The 17,412-nt window shown below is 57.2% G+C and overlaps 3 protein-coding genes and 1 long non-coding RNA gene across 4 annotated transcripts; all 4 read left to right on the top strand.

Annotated features, from left to right (window-relative positions):
* Window positions 1-2,998: 2,998 nt before the first annotated feature.
* On the top strand, window positions 2,999-3,787 carry LOC125928604 (uncharacterized). Its single transcript, XR_007459723.1, has 2 exons — window positions 2,999-3,485; window positions 3,586-3,787. It is a non-coding gene; the product is annotated as an uncharacterized LOC125928604 (long non-coding RNA).
* A 1,560-nt stretch (window positions 3,788-5,347) lies between these two features.
* PRM2 (protamine 2) lies at window positions 5,348-6,111 on the top strand. Its single transcript, XM_049638253.1, has 2 exons — window positions 5,348-5,723; window positions 5,896-6,111. Exons 1-2 carry the CDS (start codon window positions 5,465-5,467, stop codon window positions 5,937-5,939), a joined length of 303 nt encoding a protein of 100 aa, XP_049494210.1. The 5' UTR covers window positions 5,348-5,464; the 3' UTR covers window positions 5,940-6,111.
* A 730-nt stretch (window positions 6,112-6,841) lies between these two features.
* PRM3 (protamine 3) lies at window positions 6,842-7,526 on the top strand. The gene has a single exon (XM_049639341.1). The coding sequence runs from the start codon at window positions 7,145-7,147 to the stop codon at window positions 7,436-7,438; it is 294 nt and encodes a 97-aa protein (XP_049495298.1). The 5' UTR covers window positions 6,842-7,144; the 3' UTR covers window positions 7,439-7,526.
* Window positions 7,527-10,816: 3,290 nt separating this feature from the next.
* On the top strand, window positions 10,817-12,216 carry TNP2 (transition protein 2). The gene is made up of 2 exons (XM_049638252.1): window positions 10,817-11,228; window positions 12,052-12,216. Exons 1-2 carry the CDS (start codon window positions 10,892-10,894, stop codon window positions 12,066-12,068), a joined length of 354 nt encoding a protein of 117 aa, XP_049494209.1. The 5' UTR covers window positions 10,817-10,891; the 3' UTR covers window positions 12,069-12,216.
* Window positions 12,217-17,412: the final 5,196 nt, after the last annotated feature.

Here is a 17,412-nt window from a genome sequence, read left to right as displayed (position 1 = left end):
CACAGGCCACATGGTCAGCTCCCCCATGGCGTGGGGACAGAAGGGGAGGGGGGTCACTCCCGGGCCAAGGCAGTTAGTTAGAAATAGAGGAGCCTCCTCTACGCTCTCTCCCTGCGTGCGGGGGCTGGACACAGAGGTCAGGACGCCCTCCACGCTGCATGTCCAAGAAGGCTGAGCTCAGCCCGCAGCCCTGAACGACTGTGTGCTACAGAGCCACCGGCCCCCTCCCCAAAGGGACACCCACACTGCACAGATGTTGGCACAGCTGGTTCCTTATCACTCAGCCCTCAGCTCAAACATCACCTCCTCAAGAGGACTCTCCCAGGGGCGCCTGGGTGGCTCAGTCGGTTAAGCGTCCGACTTCGGCTCAGGTCAGGATCTCGCGGTCCGTGAGTTCGAGTCCCGCATCGGGCTCTGTGCTGACAGCTCAGAGCCTGGAGCCTGCTTCGGATTCTGTGTCTCCCTCTCTCTCTTTGCCCCTCCCCCACTCTGTCTCTCTCTGTCTCTCAAAAATAAATGTTAAAAATAAATTTTTTTAATCAGATCTATACATGAGTCATTGAATGAAAAGGTACTGTGAACTCCCTTCGTGCCAGGTGTAGCTCTCTTAGTTATTTGGTGGACTTTAGCTTCTAATTCATGGTTTTCCCACCTTGTGGGTTGGGGAGTAGGGTTCTGGAAGTTTCTGGTTGCACCCCCTCTGGAGCAAAATGCACTATCTACTGGCCTGTCTCTCTCTCCGAAGAACCCAGCTTTATCCCCAGGGGCAGGATGCTCTTGAAGTAAGACAAATGATCAGAAGGGAAGTTGCTGGGTGGGGTGTCTGGGAAAGCTCTTTATAGAGTAACGACTCCTTTTGCCCCCCTCCTCCTCTTCCCTGTTGCTTGGACAGTGGATATGGGTGAATTTCCAGCAGGGCTGAGGCTAGCCCTGAGTGTGCTTTTGTTCGAATTAGAAAAAAGACTTCTACTGTGAGCAATTAGAAAACAGCTCCTGCGGGCAGAAGCCTGCCTGTGTGTGCTGGGCCTGGCTTGGCAAGCAGAGCACGGGCTGGATTTCAGTCCCCATTCAATCCCTTTGAGGGCTTTGAGCAGTACACAAAATGCACAACTGTCCACGGTGGCCCTGGCTTTGGACTAAGAGGCAACCTTGGGAACGGAAAGCACTTGTTGAGGGTAGAGCCAAAGATAAAAGAAGCCCAAGGCCCTTCGGAAAGGGGGAGCCCCTACACCAGCCCTGGAAGGCCTTCCTCCCGGGCCCTCTTCCTTTTGTTTTAAAAAATAGTTTTAGTAATTGATTTTGAAATAATTTCAAAGTTACAGAAAAGTTGCAAAAACCATACAAAGAACCACCTTCACCCAGACTGGTCAAGGGTTAACATTCTATTCCATTTACCCCACTACACCCTCTCCCTCTTTCCCCATGCAGATACCTGTCCATCGCTACTGCTGTTTTTCTGAATCACTTGAGAGCATCTGGCGAAACAGTGCCCCTCATGCCCAAATGTTCCAGTCTGTGAATCCCCAAAACAAGGACACGATCTGCCCAACAACCTCTGACTTTTTTTTTTTAATGCTTATTTATTTTTGAGACAGAGAGAGACAGAGCATGAGAGGGGGAGGGTCAGAGAGAGAGAGGGAGACACAGAGTCTAAAGCAGGCTCCAGGCTCTGAGCTGTCGGCACAGAGCCCGACGCGGGGCTCGAACTCACAGACCGCGAGATCATGACCTGAGCCGAAGTCGGGTGCTCAACCGACTGAGCCACCCAGGCGTCCCAGCACTTCTAACTTCTTAAGTAAAATGTAAAACTCACATCCGGAAGTCAGGTACGTTGGTTTTCGGTTATAACTAACCAAATCTAATGCTAACGGCTACCCTCTTTATCCCTCAAACTCATGCGGGTCGCAGGAAAGATCACACAAAGCTCGGAGTGGGCTGGCCCTGTCTTGCCCAAGCTCACCCGCGCTCTCTGCCCCACCCACGGGGGTCTCCTTCAATTCCATACACTTGGCAAGCACCTCTCAGCCCCTGGACTTTCCTTTTTTCAATCGAGGTGAAATTCACGTACTGTAAAATTCACCACCATATGTTTTGGTTTGTGTTTTAAGTAGGTTCCACCCCCAGCACGGAGCCCAACGCGGGCTGAGCTCATGACCCTGAGATCAAGGCCCCGGCCGAGATCAGGAGTCGGACGTTGAACGGATGGGGCCACCCCGGTGCCCCCAAATTCACCATCTTAAAGTGGCTCAGGGGGGCCTGGCCTGGGTGGCTCAGTCAATTAAGCGTCTGGCTCTTGATCCTGGCTCGCGTCATGATCTCATGGTTTCGTGAGCTGGAGCCCTGCATCTGGCTCTGTGCTGATGGCCCGGCGCCTCCTTGGGGTTCTCTCTCTCTCCTTCTCTCTCTGCACACCCCCCACCCATGCTCTCCCTTTCTCTCTCTGTCTCTCAACATAAATCAACTCTAAAAAAAATGATCCAGGGACATTTTGTGTGTTCACACTGTCATGTAACCACCACCACCGAGTTCCAAAAATTTTCGTCATCCAAAAGGAAGCCCTGTGCCCACCAGGCAGCCCTCAACGGTTCCCTGGTGCCAAGTAACCACTGATCGACTTGTGTGTTTATGGATGTCGCTCTTCTGGACCCTTCATATCAATGGAACCCACGCCGTGTGCTGCCTCTGGACCTCACAGCTGCTGTTCCCGCTCCCGACATGCTTTTCCCTCCCCCGACCCTGACTCAACCTTCAGCAATTCACTTTACCAGCAAACCCCTGGGCAGGTTTCCTATCACCTCCCTGAGGTCGGCTTCCCCCCAACCTATACCCTTGTAAAAAAAACCTCAGGTTTCCCTTCTCAGCATTTTCCACAATCTTAATTATTCCGTGCGGTTCCTCCAGGTTTCCCAGTTAGAGGATAAAGCCGATTAGGCAGCAACACGTCTGCCTTATTTATTGCGGTATGCCAGGGCCTAGCCCAGAATCGAGCACATACTAGGTATCCAATAATTTTTTTGGTTGTTGACTGACTGACTGAGTGCCCCTGACAGAGAAGTCCTCTTGTCTCCCCTCGCCGGTGACCTGGGGTTGGGGGGGGGTGACCCCGTGCGCCCGGCCGGGCCAGGCCCCACCCTGCCCTCACCAAGGGCCTCCCACACGCCCATATATGGACGCGATCAGGACAGCTCTGGCAGGGTCTGTGAGGTCAAGGCCTCTGTGCCCTCACAATGCCCAGGGTCCCCCCCTGTGTCTATAAGAGGCCCACAAGCCGGGCCCCGGGCTCACAGCCCACCAAGTTCCACCTGCTCACAGGTTGGCTGGCTCGACCAAGATAGACCCCCTGCTCTGAGCATCCCGGCCGGATCCATCTAGAGCCATGGCCAGATACAGATGCTGCCGCAGCCACAGCAGGAGCAGGTGCCGTCGCCGCAGACGCCGATGCCGCAGACGAAGGAGGCGATGTTGTAGGAGGCCGAGGAAGAGAGGTGAAGGGGCGCGCCCCGGGGCGGGGTGGGGGGTGCGGTGGGGCCGGGCGGGGGGTCCCCCGGCCCTGCTGAAACTCCCCCTCCCCGGTTCCCTCCGCAGTGTGTTCCCGCCGCTACAGGGTGGGGAGGTGCAGGAGAAGATGATCCACGCACGGGGTACCAGTCCACCACTCCTGCTCGAAATTCTACCAGCCAGTCAAGACCGACCTGCCGCCTCTGAACATGCCACCAACACCATGACCTGAACAGGAGCCTGCTAACGAACAATGCCACCTGTCAATAAATGTTGAAAAAAAAAAGAATCGCGCCCTCGTCTCTCTGTCTTGACGGGGGTTCGGGGTGTGGGGGGATGCCGGGAAGAAGGGACACGAGCGGCGGTCACTGGATCTGGCTCCAAGCTCTCTGTTCCGCCCCGGTCACCACCAAAATCTGCTCCCGCGCCGGCCAGCCCTTTGTGAGTCCCACCGGGGATGGGGATGGGGGCGGGGGCGGGTCCTGCTGGCGTCGGAGGGCTTCTCCCTGGCTCTGGACTTGCTCCCTGCCCCGCCCCCAGAGAGCCGGGGAAATGCAGCTCCTGCTCAAGGTTTCACTACACCCCAAGTGCCCAGGTGTCTTCTGTTTGAGAACAATGCTGCCGAGACAGCACTGAATGTCTCCCTAGTTCAGGGGACGAGAAAACTTGCCCGTCTCCTCTTGGCCCCTCAACCCACATGATGCACCGGGGGCTTAAAACCCCAGTGAGATGTGGACATTGTTCACGATGGGTTGGGAGACTCTGAGTCTGCTTGGCTCAGTCAGATCCCGGCAAAGCCCAGGGCATTTCGTCAGTCGCAGGGAGCTCGGTGAGAAAGTGACCGCAGAAATGTCGTGGCCGTAACTTCCCTTTATTGAGTGCCATACATTCATCACGTCTGGGGCTCACACTGCAAGATGGGCATAAATGACCCGGTCTTTTCAGGTAAGGACACAGAATGGGACCGAACCCGCTTGCCTGACCCCGCGTATCTGACTGTATATGGGCAGGATGGCAGGACGGCTGGACGCAGAACACCCCCTCACTTCCCGGGGCATTTACACTTAGGGCGGCACTAAACAGCATATGAATACTAGGGTGGGATCAAGCCCTGTGTACTGGTTTCCTAAATAGCCGCTTTTAACAAATCCCCACAAACTTCATTGCTTAAAAAGCAAATTTATTATCTTGAATTGGGTTTTCTGGAGGCTCCAGGGGAGAAGAACCAGTTCCCTCATCTTTCGCAGCTCCTAGAAGCCACCTGCATTCCCACACGGGACCCAGCCAGAAAGTCCCCCTGCACCTAAGGTGACGTCCACAGGGTTAGAGGTCGGACAGTTGCTCCCACATTCTGGATTTTACTGGGATCCAAAGGACAGTGAGGCCCAGGAGAAAGGAAGATGGCACAGGTGGAGGGGAGCACCACCCGGGCTGGAGGGGAGCACCGCCTGGGGTGGGAAGGGGGTGGAAGGCCAAGGGCACAGACTGATGCCCAGCCTTGCCCCGTATTTGCAGAGTGACCTAGAGCAAGCCACATCACCTCTTCATGGGAAGCAGGAATTGGAAAGTAAATGAATGCAGTAACAACCCATCCAAAACCCCAGGTCGTGGCACAGCCCCAGGGTGGGGAGGAAGCTTCAGGAACGAGTGCGTGAGAATGACACCGGCTGAGATGGATTTGTACAAAATGTTAGCACTGTCCCTGTGGCCTGAGGGACCCACACACATTTTTTAGGCAAGGCAAGGGGGTGGCCCTGCCGGCTGTGAAGGGACTGGCCAGCGTGGGAACAATGGTAGGGTGGGGCCCCCGAGTCACAGTGGGGGGCCCCTTTATATATAAGCCCGCAAAGAGCGGCCAGCAGACCAGACCAACATTGACGGCAAGAGCAGGCGGGCAGGCCTCAACCCTCCTCCCCTACCCCCAAGGCCAGCCGTGCCCTCAGCCTAAGGCACCTGCCCTGGGACCATGGTCCGATGCTGCAGGAAGAGTCCGAGCGAACACCCACAGCAGGGGCGGGAGCACGGCCAGCATGAGTGCCAGGACAAGGAGCAGGAGCAGGCCGTGAACGCAGAGGACATCCAGGTGGACCAGAGGACCCACAAAGACTGCTGCTGCAGACACAGGCGCTCTTCCCAAAGGCGGCGGTACAGGGCCCACAGGAGGCGGAGATGCTCCTGCCGGAGGAGAAGGAGCCAGAGAGGTGCCTGCAGGTCCAGAACCGGAGGTGCGGCCGGTCTCCGCCCCTGATGCGCCCAGGCTGGCACGGGAACCCCACCCCCGGGAGGCACCCCCCCCCCAGCCCCACTCCTGACCCGCCCTGGGTGGCCCTGGGACCCCACCCCGTGACACCCGAGTCCTGTCCCCAGAGCCCTGTAACCAGGACTCTTTTCCAAAAGGCCACAGAAGGGTCAGGACAAGGAGGTGCCAGAGGCGACACTAAACCTTCCGGGGTCCATCACACCCCTGGATGGAAATCAAGGAAAAGTCACCCGCCAGAGAACCACCCGCTGAGACCAAAGCAATCCCCTGACGTTGGATGCTCCTTGCCAGCCCACAACATCTTGACTGAAATGCACCAAAGTCATCTGTCAAATAAAGCTTGAGATAATAAATTTGCTGTCCAGTCTCCCTCAGGCACAGATAAAAAAAGTGAACAAAATAAACGGTATCCTCCCGTTACCCAGAGTGGGCAAGGGTGTGCTGGGTGGCTGGGGAATGGGAAGCAGGTCTGGCATGCTCCAGCAAGAGGCGCTAGACTGAGGGAGGCCTTGGCGGCCACTAGAAGTCTTTTTTAATTTTGTGACAGAGACAGAGCACGTGCGGGGGAGGGGCTTGAACTCACTGACCGTGCGATTGTGACCTGAGCCAAAGTCGGATGCTTCACCGACTGAGCCGCCCAGGCGCCCCTCGAACTCTTTGGACATTACCACAAATTTTAAATCCCTGTCGTCAGGGCCATGCTCCCTCCGGAGCAGAAAAAGGCAAGAGCTCAGAAATGACTCCTCACCCCCCTCCCATGCACCCTGTGCTGAAATCGTGTGCTATGGGCACGTGTACAAAGACTTGTGACCACAAACAGGAAAACTTCTAGTCTTCCAGAAGTACAGCTTATACACAGGGCACAAGTTATAAGTACACCTGTGCAGCCCTCCCCGCTGCCCCCCCCCCTGCCTCCACCGCCAGGTCAAGGAACCAGACATTTCCAGCCTCTCTCCTCCCTCAAGCCAACTGCCCCCCAAAGTAACCACTATTCTAACCCATCCTCACATAATGTCAACGGCTCTCTGGGGCTGGGTATTTCTGGAATGTGGGGAGGAGCCTATGTGTTCTCCTGCTTCTGGAAATTCTATCCCCAACTGTCATCTCAGCTAAAAGGGGGACTTTTGCCAGCACAAATGAGGCAAGGTGGCCGGCCTGGAACTCTGACTCCGTCCTGGCCTGTAGGTGGTGGAACCTCGAGGGGGCTGCTGGTGGCTGAGGTCTGAGACAGGTGTCAGCCCAGACTCGGGTGTCCGAGGGCGGGGGGCGGGGCTCCAGGGGCCCCTTTGTGATGTCAGCGCCCTGCCTACTGTCCTCACAGCCCCTCCACTCCCCCCATCTCCAGTGGCCTTCCCTCCTAGTCTGGAGAGGCAGCCAACGCGGGCAATGGGTTCCCGCTGTGCCAAGCTCAGCACTGGCCACGGCCGGGGCTACGAATCCCCCATGAAGAAGCTCATGGCCTGCGTGAGTCAGGATAACTTCTCCTTGTCGTCCGAGGGGGAGGGAGAAGAGGGGGGAGAGGAGGAGGAGGACGAGGAGGAGGAAGAGGAGGAGGACGAGGAGGAGCTCCCAGTGCAGGGCAAGCTGCTGCTGATAGAGGCCGAGCGGCAGGAGAAGGAGGGTGCGGAAGAAGAGCCTGCGGCCCAGCAGAGCCCCGAGCACAAGCAGACGCACTCCTGACCCACGACGGTGGCCCAGGAAGAGATTCCCACCACTGTTCCAGCGAGAAGAACTTTCTGAAAAGAGTCAATAAAAAGTCTCCCAAGGACTTCGCCTCTCTGGTCTCTCCAACCCCACGCCTGCAGTGCTGCGTGTGTGTGTGTGCGAGCGTGTGCATGTGCGAGCATGTGCCCGTGTGTGCATAGGGACGGGGAAGAGCAAGGGTCAGAGACCCCTGTTCCTGGTGTCCAGCTGGAAGTTCTCAGGAGGCCCATGCCCCCGTGGCTTCTCAACCACCCTCCCCTGCCTCGGCGGGTAGGAAAAGTGGTAGCCAGGACTGGAAGCCGGCCAGGTCTGTCGGAAATGTCGCTGGGGTCACGGTGGCTGTCTCTGGCCGCCCTGGCCCCGGTTCTGGGGTCAGAGCACATGGAGGGGCCTCCAGTCCTCAGCCACTGATGCTGCTGAAGTCAGGGTGACCACCTGTGCTCCCCGCCGCCAAAGGCTCACGTCTGCCTTCATCAAGGGGTCCAGCTGCCAATGCTCCCATCACAGCAATGGGCAGTGGGAGCCCAGAGAAGGTGCCAGATCCAGACGCAGACCCAGGCCCTTACTCTGGCCTTCAAGAAGCATTGGAACGCGTCTGTTGCCACTCTTGCCCTGGCTCTCTTAACCCTGCTCTTGCCAAAAGGAATAACCAGTGAGGTCTCACCCCCTTCCCTCGGTCCCCCGAGCACCAGGCTCCTGGGCCCGAGAAGGATCCTGGTGGGGGCTGCTGGAGACGGGAGTGCGAGGTGGACAGTATTTCCAGAAGATTCTCAGTGCAAGGAGAGGCCCTGACTTACTCAAAGGGGAGGCCACCGCTGAGGCCCGGAGCAGGCAGAGGGCATGTGATGTCAGGAGGAAGAGACCCTGCTGTCCAGGGCCCCCAACTCCATGCCCCGACCAAGGAACTCGGTGAGCCGGTTCTGTCCCTCTGTCCACGCCCCATAGGTCCGCCTGCCCAGTCATCTGCCCGCAAACATCCCCGTTGAGCCCCTGCTGCATACCAGGCACCATGCCAGGCTTGATGGGCCCTGAGTTGAATAAAACACAGACTCTATCTCACTAGGTACTGGAGGGCCGGGAAGTGGGGAGTCAGCAGTGGAGGGGGGTCAGGAGGGGGGAGGGAAGGGGGGAGGAGAGTGGGGAGAGAGGAGGATGGGGGAGACAGTCCAGAGACCCACAGCCAGTCTTGACAGAGTGGCCCAGCATTGAGAACCCAACTAGCCCCACTGAGCTCACACAAACAGAGCCACCAGGACAGAGAGGGCCAAGCGGGCCCTCCGTGACTGAAAGGCAGGACTAGAAGGGGCCAGACCTGGACTGGAATCCTGGCTCGGCCACTGACGAACTGTGGGACTCTGGGCTGGTCTCTCAACCTCTCTGAGCCCGTTTCCCCTTTGTTAAATATAATAATGAGACACCCACCTTCCAGGGTGCATTAGTTTCTTAGGGCTGCTATAATAAATTATTACGGATTTGGTGGCTTAAGACAATGGAGATTTATTCTCTCATAGTCTGGAGGCCAGAGGCATGAAATTAAGGTGTCAACAAGGTCACACCCCCTCCGGAGGTCCTAGGGGAGAATCCTTCCTGCCTCGTCCGGCACACAGGGGCCCCAGGACTTCCTTGGCTTGTGGTCAAGTACCCTCATGGGCTCTGCCCCCACCTGGTTTTTCTCCCTGTGTCTCGTCTCTGTCATAACGACACTTGTCACTGGATTTGGGGCCCACCTGGATAATCCAGGATGCCCTCAAGATCCTTAATTTACTTACATCTGCAAAGATCCACGACAGGTTCCAGGGGTTAGGACGCAGACATATCTTTGGGGGGGGGGGGGGGGCACCATTCAGTCTACCGCACAGCGTCCCTGGGAGGCTGGAGGGCAGGGCTGCCTACAGAAAACGTGGGGCCCGGAGGCCAGCCACACAGGAAGCGCTCAGTAGACGAGAGCGGCTTTCGCCACGACTGACGGGACATGCTTAGTAATAACCTGCGACAAAAGCAGGTGGTAGCAAAGCCTCACAACAAGAGGCAAAGCTGTGCATGACCAACAGAGAGAAGCGGGGGTTGGCTGGGGGTGCTGCTGGGGGCGGAGAGGACAGAGGGTGTGGCGTGGCAGCAGGAAATGGGAGCTACAGGCTGAGCGGCCAAGAGCAAAGCCCACGGGCATTGGCCAAGGTGTGGGGGGAGGTAGGCGGCTGCGGACGGAGCACCGAACGGACGAGCGAGCTCCGACGGGGCTGTGTGCAAACGCAGGCACCGGCTTTCTGCTCTAGGAGCTGGGAGGTCTGAGCCGGGCCAGGGTGGTGATTCCAACTGGATGGCGGGGCTCCACCATCAAGGAGGGGAGCAGGGTGAGGAGCAGGGAGTCAGGAGAGAGGCAGGCTCTCAAGGCAACCACGCAGTCAGGCTCACAAGAATGCGGCGAAGGAAGGAAAGACATCCCTTTGTTAGATGAGGAAACCGAGCCTTGAAAACCAAAACACGCTACCCAAGATCGGACATAAGCCCAAACCGGCGTTAGAACCAGGTTCTAAATCCCCCAGCTTGAAACATGGCTGGGGAGGTGAGCTCACCAGGCAGACCACCCATCAGTCCGTCCGGTACTCTTAACCGCCGTGCGGTAAGCCATCCAGTCGACTCGACGTCTGCCCACCCGCCCGTCTGGCTGTACACCAGTCATCCACCCGACGGGCTGCCCACGAGGCCAGCCAACTGCACCAGGGTCAGAGAGGTGCTCCTGACTTCCACGCTGCATGGGGGGAATACGGAAGCACACTGGGGATGCTCAGACAGCGGGTATGGAGGTCCTTCTGGGGGCTGGCCCGGAGCCAACCACTGGACGTAGATTCTCTAATTCATCTGATGTCCCGGGAGATCGGTATTCTTATTGCCCCCGTTCTACAAAAGCCAGAGGAAAGCAAGCAGCAGATCAGGGATATGGACCCAGCTCCACCTGACCCCAGGGTCCCTACCGCCTTTTTTTTGAAGTTTTGTTTATTTTTGAGAGAGACGGAGACAGTGCGAGTGGGGGAGGGGCAGAGAGGGAGGGAGAGAATCCCAAGCAGGCTCCGTGCTGTCAGCGCAGAGCCCGATGTGGGGCTCGACCCCACGGACTGTGAAATCATGACCTGAGCCGAAACCAAGAGTCGGACGCTTAACCGACTGAGCCACCTAGGCGCCCCAAGGGTCCCTACTTTTAGCCAACAGATGGGACTCTCCCAGGGCGCCCCTGAAAGCGCCCCCCCCCCTGGGGTGAAGGCAAGGGGCAGGGGCTTTGTCCCAGCCTGGCCACATCTGTCACACCCTGGTGGCCTGTGGCATCACAATCAGCCCCAATTATATAAGCAGGGGCTGCCGGGGCCTCTGTAAAGCCGGGCGTGCTGCGAGAGGAGAAGGAGGAGGCCTCTGCCCCTCCAAGCGTGGCCTCCCATGGACACCAAGACGCAGAGCCTTCCCATCACCCACACCCAGCCCCACAGCAACTCTCGGCCCCAAAGCCACACCTGCAGCCAGTGCTGCGGCCGGAGCCGGAGCCGGAGCCGGAGCTCCGGCCACAGCCCAACCGGCCACCAGAGCCAGAGTCCAGACCCCAGCCCACCGCCGAGGCACCAAAAACACAGCATGCGCTCCCACCACTGCCCCCCGCGACCCACCACTCGTTCCTGCAGCTACCCCAAGAACAGAAAGAATTCGGGAGGAAAGGTGAAAAAGAGGAAGGCGGCCAAGAGGAGCCAGCAGGTGTATAAAACAAAGAGGCGGAACTCAGGTACCTTTCAAGCAGGTGGGGAAGGGCCACAGGACCCTCCCCTCCCCCCTCCCCGACGCCAGACGAGGGAGAGCAGCCCAGCTGGACCTTAGGGGGAGCGAGGTAAAGGCTGCAGCCTCTAAGCCAGAGCACAGAGGAACCACAGGCAAGGGTGGCCAAGGTGAGGAGACTAGGGCGGTTGTATAGGTGACGCACTGATGGACTAGCTCTTCAGATAGAGTGGGATGATGGGCAGGGTGGCCAGATTGTGGGTTAGCTAGATGGGTGGATGTGAGGCTGGCTGGGTAAACCACTCATTAGAAGGTTGGTCCATAGAGGGTTGGGTGACCAAGGTTAGGTGGCTGAGTGGACAGAGGGAGCGAGGGATAGACTGCATCCCCGTCCCCCAACCCCCATGACTGGTGAATGGATGGTGCATGGGTTGGGCATAGTTTGACAGCTGCAGGAAGAAAGTTGAATTGGTTGATGATGGGCTAGGTGGGTAGATGAGCAGATGAGTGGATGGATAAAAGGGTAGATGAACTGACTGGTCAACTGGAAGCCTGACTGCACCGTGGAAGGAAGACGTTTGGACGGACAGACTGAATGGGTAGCCTGGATCCGGTTTAGTGAAAGGACGTTGGGTAATAGAGGGACTGGGTGAATTCATGGATGGTTGGGTGATAAGTGGGACAAATGGACGGATTCACAGAAGGCAAGAGGAGGTTGACAGTCTAAGCTACACCCACACCCCCCGTATTTAGTTGCTGATGAGCAGTCCAAAACCCAAAGGAGGCAGCGACACATTCCCAGTTAAAGGTCCTCTCCCCTTCCCATCCCTCAGGGCGGAAATACAACTGAGACAGCACCCCATGGCTTGTTCCTGCATCGGCTGCACCCAAATGAGAAATGCCATCGCGCACTAGAAGGAAGTCAAACTTTTTGCAGGAACGCATTATTACAGTGATTTCTATGCAACGTTGATTAAAGCTTGTACGCTGGATGACCATTCCTGGAGTTGGCGTCTTGGTTTCACGAGAGGGGGCACGTGGTTGGGGGGCCTGGCTTGGAAGCTCAAAGCAGGAAGAGGCTGTGTAAGGAGCAGGGGCGTGGCTCGCGCCGGGACCTCGCGGAAGCGTGCGAACCAACGCGAGCACAGGAGCAGAAACTAAGGCGGGCTGGACACCCCAAGAAGCTGGGAAGCAGACGGGCGGAGCCCTCCTCGGCCCTGTACCTCCCACCTCGGTGCACACACACCCGGGATGCCCACAGGCCCACATGTTCATGTGACCCACGTGCCGTAGCCAGCACACAAGAGTGGCAGGAGACAGGCGAGGGGAGGGGTCGGGAATGTGCATTTCAAAGTCCAGAGCACCCCGAGTTTGAACCCTGGCTCCCGCTTCCCTGCTGGTGACGCTCCACAACTTAGCTAAGGGCCCGGGTACGTTCTGGGGCTGTGCTGGGCTCCAGGAACACAGAGGACACACAGGGCCCCGTCCAGAACATTCTGGGCCAAAGGAAGAGTGTGTGGTGGTGGGGCAGTGCCAGGCGGGGGCCAGGTCCTGCGGGGGTTTGCACCGGGAGCCTGGCCGTTCAAGTCACAGCAGGGTCTTAACAGGGTCCCGTGCTCGCTGCCGTGTGGAGACAGAGCTACAGGGAACAGAAGAGCCGGCACAGAGGGAACAGCCATCTGGAATCAGTCTCCTCCTCTGGAGGTGTCGAGGGTGTGAAGGGGCACGCAGGCCTCACACTTTGCACATAGTAGGCACTCAAGGAGCCTTTGCAAAAATAATAAGGCAGACAAAGTACCAGATGGTGGAAATGGTTAGGGCCCCATGTAAATTACCACAAGTGGCTTAGGGTCAGACCCAAGTTCCTCCGAGACCACCCCCGCTCCACATCTAACTGGGTAATCATTTCTCCCCTCACAGTCCAGCAGCCCCGTCACTGCCTGGGAAAGTACCCAGCACAGCACTGGGCACATGGATGCTTGGGATTCCCTTTTGTGTTTCACTGGGCATCTGGGCTAACGGAACCGAGGGGAACCTGTGGAGACGGGTCAGGCGTGGAAGTGCTCGGGGGGGTCTGCCGTAGACGGAAAGGAACCAGGAGGGGACCTTTCAGCGGTAAAGTGCCATCACACTGTATGTCAATTACAGCAAGGCTGACTTTTGCGGGACAGTGGCAGGACCCGGAAGGTCCCCCCTCAGATCTCTGCTGTGCGGCTTTAGAGAGTCATTTTCCCTCTCTGTGCCCTGGTCTCATCTCCCGAGGAGTTACCTGGAGGGGGTGGGGATGTTCCCTGAGATAATGCAATACAAGCATCCAGTACAGGGTCAGGTACACAGTGTGTACTTCCTGGACCCCTGTCCTCCCCACAGCAGGGAGATGTTCCAGGTTGGGACCACGTACCTATGAGAGGATGTGGGGAGGGCCCAGGCGGGCTGGGGAAATTACCATTTACTGAGCACCTATGAGGTGCCAGATGCTTTGACATAAATGTTTCCACTGAATCCACACACCTAAGGCAGGAGACATTACCACTCCCATGTTATAGATGAAGAAGCTGAGACTCAGAGGTAAAATGGTTTGATAAGGTCTGCAGGAAGGCAGGTGTGAGATCAGACGTTTATGTTTTGCCCCAAACCACCTGGCTTCCTATTAAAAAATGTAAGGCCACATGATGCCATGATAGTCACGGACACCTCAGGGCAGAAAAGTTTGGGGAGCCCTTCTGGGGAGCACACTTTAAGGGAGCAGGTGGAGACAGAGGGTCAGAAGATGAGGTCAGGGACTTTAAGTCCCACTCACCAAAGGACCTCCCTATTCCCTGGGCAGTGTCCTTTTATGATATGATCACTGAAGGCAGGAGATCTATTGTGGAGACACAATCTCTGTAATAAGAGAAAGTGGGAAGCAGACAGACTGGGTCACATGTTCCCATGTTTCCAACACTCAGAAAAAAGTTTCACAAGCACACACACACACAAAGATGACCAGTCACATAGACAAAGGACTCGCCCTTCGAGCCCACTCAGACACGGAGAGAATTAGGTTTACATGTGAACTCCTTAGCGTGCGCACACACACACACACACACACACACCCCTCTTCACATGCCGGCAGGCACTCACAGGCACAGGGCCCCCCTCTCGCGCAGACACCGATGACAAGAGGAAAAACAACAAACCACAGGCTCATTCTTTTACTTGCTTGGTTTCAGGTGGGGAGGCAACAGTTCGGGGGCAGGTCTGCTGGAAACCCAAATTCAGGAAACAGAAACAGCCGCTTTGTTCAGCCACTGGGAAGGTTATGCAGATTCTGAAGGCAACATATCTTGCCTTTCCGGTTGAGAGATTTCATTTGGGTGGGATATTGGGGGTGTGGGGTAGCCTGAGAAATGCCAGGACACAGCCTCGCCTGTGGTGGGGCTGCCATTCCTAAGGGGCCCCGGGGGTCGCTCGGGGGACCCAGCAGTCCTGGGGCACATCCTGGGTTGAGACGCCCCGTCTGAGTACAATTCAGGAGGAAAAATACTCAAACTCTGTAGCTTACAGACCCAGATTCAAATCCCAGCTCCCTCACTCCCTCGCTGGACGACCCTGGGCCTGGCTCTTAACCTCTCTGAGCCTTATTTGCCTCTCGTGCTTTGCAAGGAGGTCCAAGGGGCCCGCTGCTCTTGACTGCTGTATCCCCAGCACCTAGCCCGGGGGCCTATCAGGAGCTCAGTGCACATACGTTGACTCGGTTAAGAAAAGGAGCAGGCATTAAGGCAACAGCGAGACGCCACCTGTGTGCCCACTGCACGGGCAAAAATGGCAAAGGATGGGTAATAACCAGTGCTGGTGAGGGTAAGGGAAGCAGAGACGGTTGGCTGTGGCTGCTGAGGGCATGATGGTGGTCACGCACGCTGGCAGACAAACCAGGCGGCGTCTATTAACATTTGAAGCGCGCAAGGTGTTTCTCACACGTGTGCCGAGAGGAGGCCCAGGGAGGTCCAGGGTCACACTGGTTTGTAAGAGCCAAAAACTGGCAATAACTCACGGGACGCCTGGGTGGCTCGGTCGGTCGAGCATTCGGCTCTGGCTCACGTCATGATCTCATGGTTTGTGAGTTCGAGCCCCGCGTTGGGATTCTGTCTCTCCTTCTCTCTGCCCCTCCCCAGCTTGTGCGTGCCCTCTCTCTCTCTCTCTCTCAAAATAAACTTCGTTTTTTAAATGTTAAAAAAAAAAGAATGGGGGTTGATCTCTCTATTCGGATGGCCGGCAGATGTCATTGGGTGAAAAGAACAAGATGGGGAAAGATCTATCATTTACAGAACAAAGCAGCCTACAAAAAACAACACTGTTTTTATGGGGCAGGGGGCGGAGGGGAAGCACGACATAAGTGCCCACAGAAAGATCTGAAAGTGCAGAGACCAAGCCGGTGCCTGGGGTTACGTCCAGGGAGGGAAAGTGCTTTAATTATTCTATCCAAGGAAACGGAAGAGTAAGTCGAGGAGAAAAACGAAATGAGCATCGGCGAAGCATCCAGCAGGTGCTCGGCAAAGCTTTGCTGACCTTGAAGGGAGAGGGTACAGGTGCGGCGATTATAAACTGAGCACAGAGAACCCATGGTTATAAACTGACTGCTCTCCGGCCCACGTTTCTGGGCCTGGTGGTCCAGCCAAGGTGGCCCAGAAGGCTCTCCCCAGAGGCACTCATCATCGCAGGGCAGGGAAAGGCCAAGGACAGCACACGGCCTTCTCCCAGCCAAGCCTCTGCCTATAAACCCTTCCTGCTTAGCCTCATCTCCTGCCACCTGCCACTCGGGTCCTCAGAGTTTTGTCTCCAGGCCTCTGCCCGTGCCGTGCGCCTCCAGAAGCACACTCCCTTCTTGTCCCTTGGCCACGTCCTCCCTGGTCTTTCAAACTCGGGTCCAGGATCACCTCGTCCCAGAGGCCGCTCGGGGCCCTGCCGGCCTGGCCGGGTGCCTCTTCTGTGCCAGCGGGCACCGGGCCTCCCAGGTCACGGGCCACTGTCGAGCCTCCGGAGATGAGATGCCTCCCGAACCTGAGAACGGGGCCCAATTCAAGCCACGGTACCTGCCGTTGGCAGTAGCTTTCTCACAGTGAGCAGCGGGGTGAGGTGAGGAGTCATCCTTGGCCCCAACTCCCGATGTCCCGGCCGGCTGTGCGTGTTTCCGTGTCTGGTTTCACAGCTTTTACACGTTCTCTTTTGCCCTCTGTCCACTGCCAAACGGAACTGCCAGGCCCGCCATGCTTGGAGTTCGTGAGAGTTCTTGGGGCCTCTGGATTAAGTCCATTTGCCCGAAGCCATCACACTTACTGGGGGTGGCCTGGGGGAGCTGGGCCTGGAACCAGGTATGTCTGGGCTCCGTGACCAACGCGCTCAGATATCCTCTTTCCTGCCCCTCCTATTTCGGAGTTATTAATACAATAGCCCCTACTTTCTGCCTACACTTCATCTCTGACCTACCTCTTTCCCCACCTGTCGCAGGGGGATAAAGAGACCGCTGGAAGGTTCTCGTCAAGTCTCCCCAGGACCAGGGAGGAGCCCTCCTGTTGTCACTCTGGAGTCCAGTCACCAGCTCGTGCTACCCCTCCTGGCCTTTCGGCCTCCTCTGCTGTAGAGGAGAGCCTTCTCCTTGGACTCGAGGGTCCCGAGGGGCGCACGCGTTCCCTGGAAGCCGCGATCATTCCTGCTGTCGGGACCGGCTGGGACCAGGTTCCACGCCCCACAGCGAAGCAGGGGCCTCTCCAGACAGAGGCCTCAGGTGGGGCTCAGCCTCTCCGAAACTCCTGTTCACGTTCCACCAGCTCGCTGAGTAGCGCTCTTCTCCTCTGGTAAATGAGGGCACCTAATTACTGCCACCTCATAAGACCGTGGGAAAGAGCAAGTAAGACAATATGCCAAAAAGTTGTCACCCGGCCCAGAGCTGGGGGCCCGGTAAACTGTGATTCCTCTCCCAAGGTCTCCCGGGAAGTGAGGGCTGACCCCCAGGACTCAGGCCTTGGACTCCCCAAGCAGTGTTCTCTCTTACAATGTCCCCCGGCTGTCCCTTGGTACTGGTTTTGCACCCACTTGGGGGAACTAGGGTGGTGACACCCTGGAGGGTCAGGGACAGTTGTGAGGTATGTCCCAAGGCCTCTAGTGCAGGTTATTGTGGCTAAAGACCCAGCTGTCTGGAAGGTCAAAAGCCAGAG

Source organism: Panthera uncia, chromosome E3 (assembly GCF_023721935.1).
Source record: "Panthera uncia isolate 11264 chromosome E3, Puncia_PCG_1.0, whole genome shotgun sequence".
Classification (NCBI taxonomy): Eukaryota; Metazoa; Chordata; class Mammalia; order Carnivora; family Felidae; genus Panthera; species Panthera uncia.
This window is presented reverse-complemented; position numbering and strand designations above follow the sequence as displayed.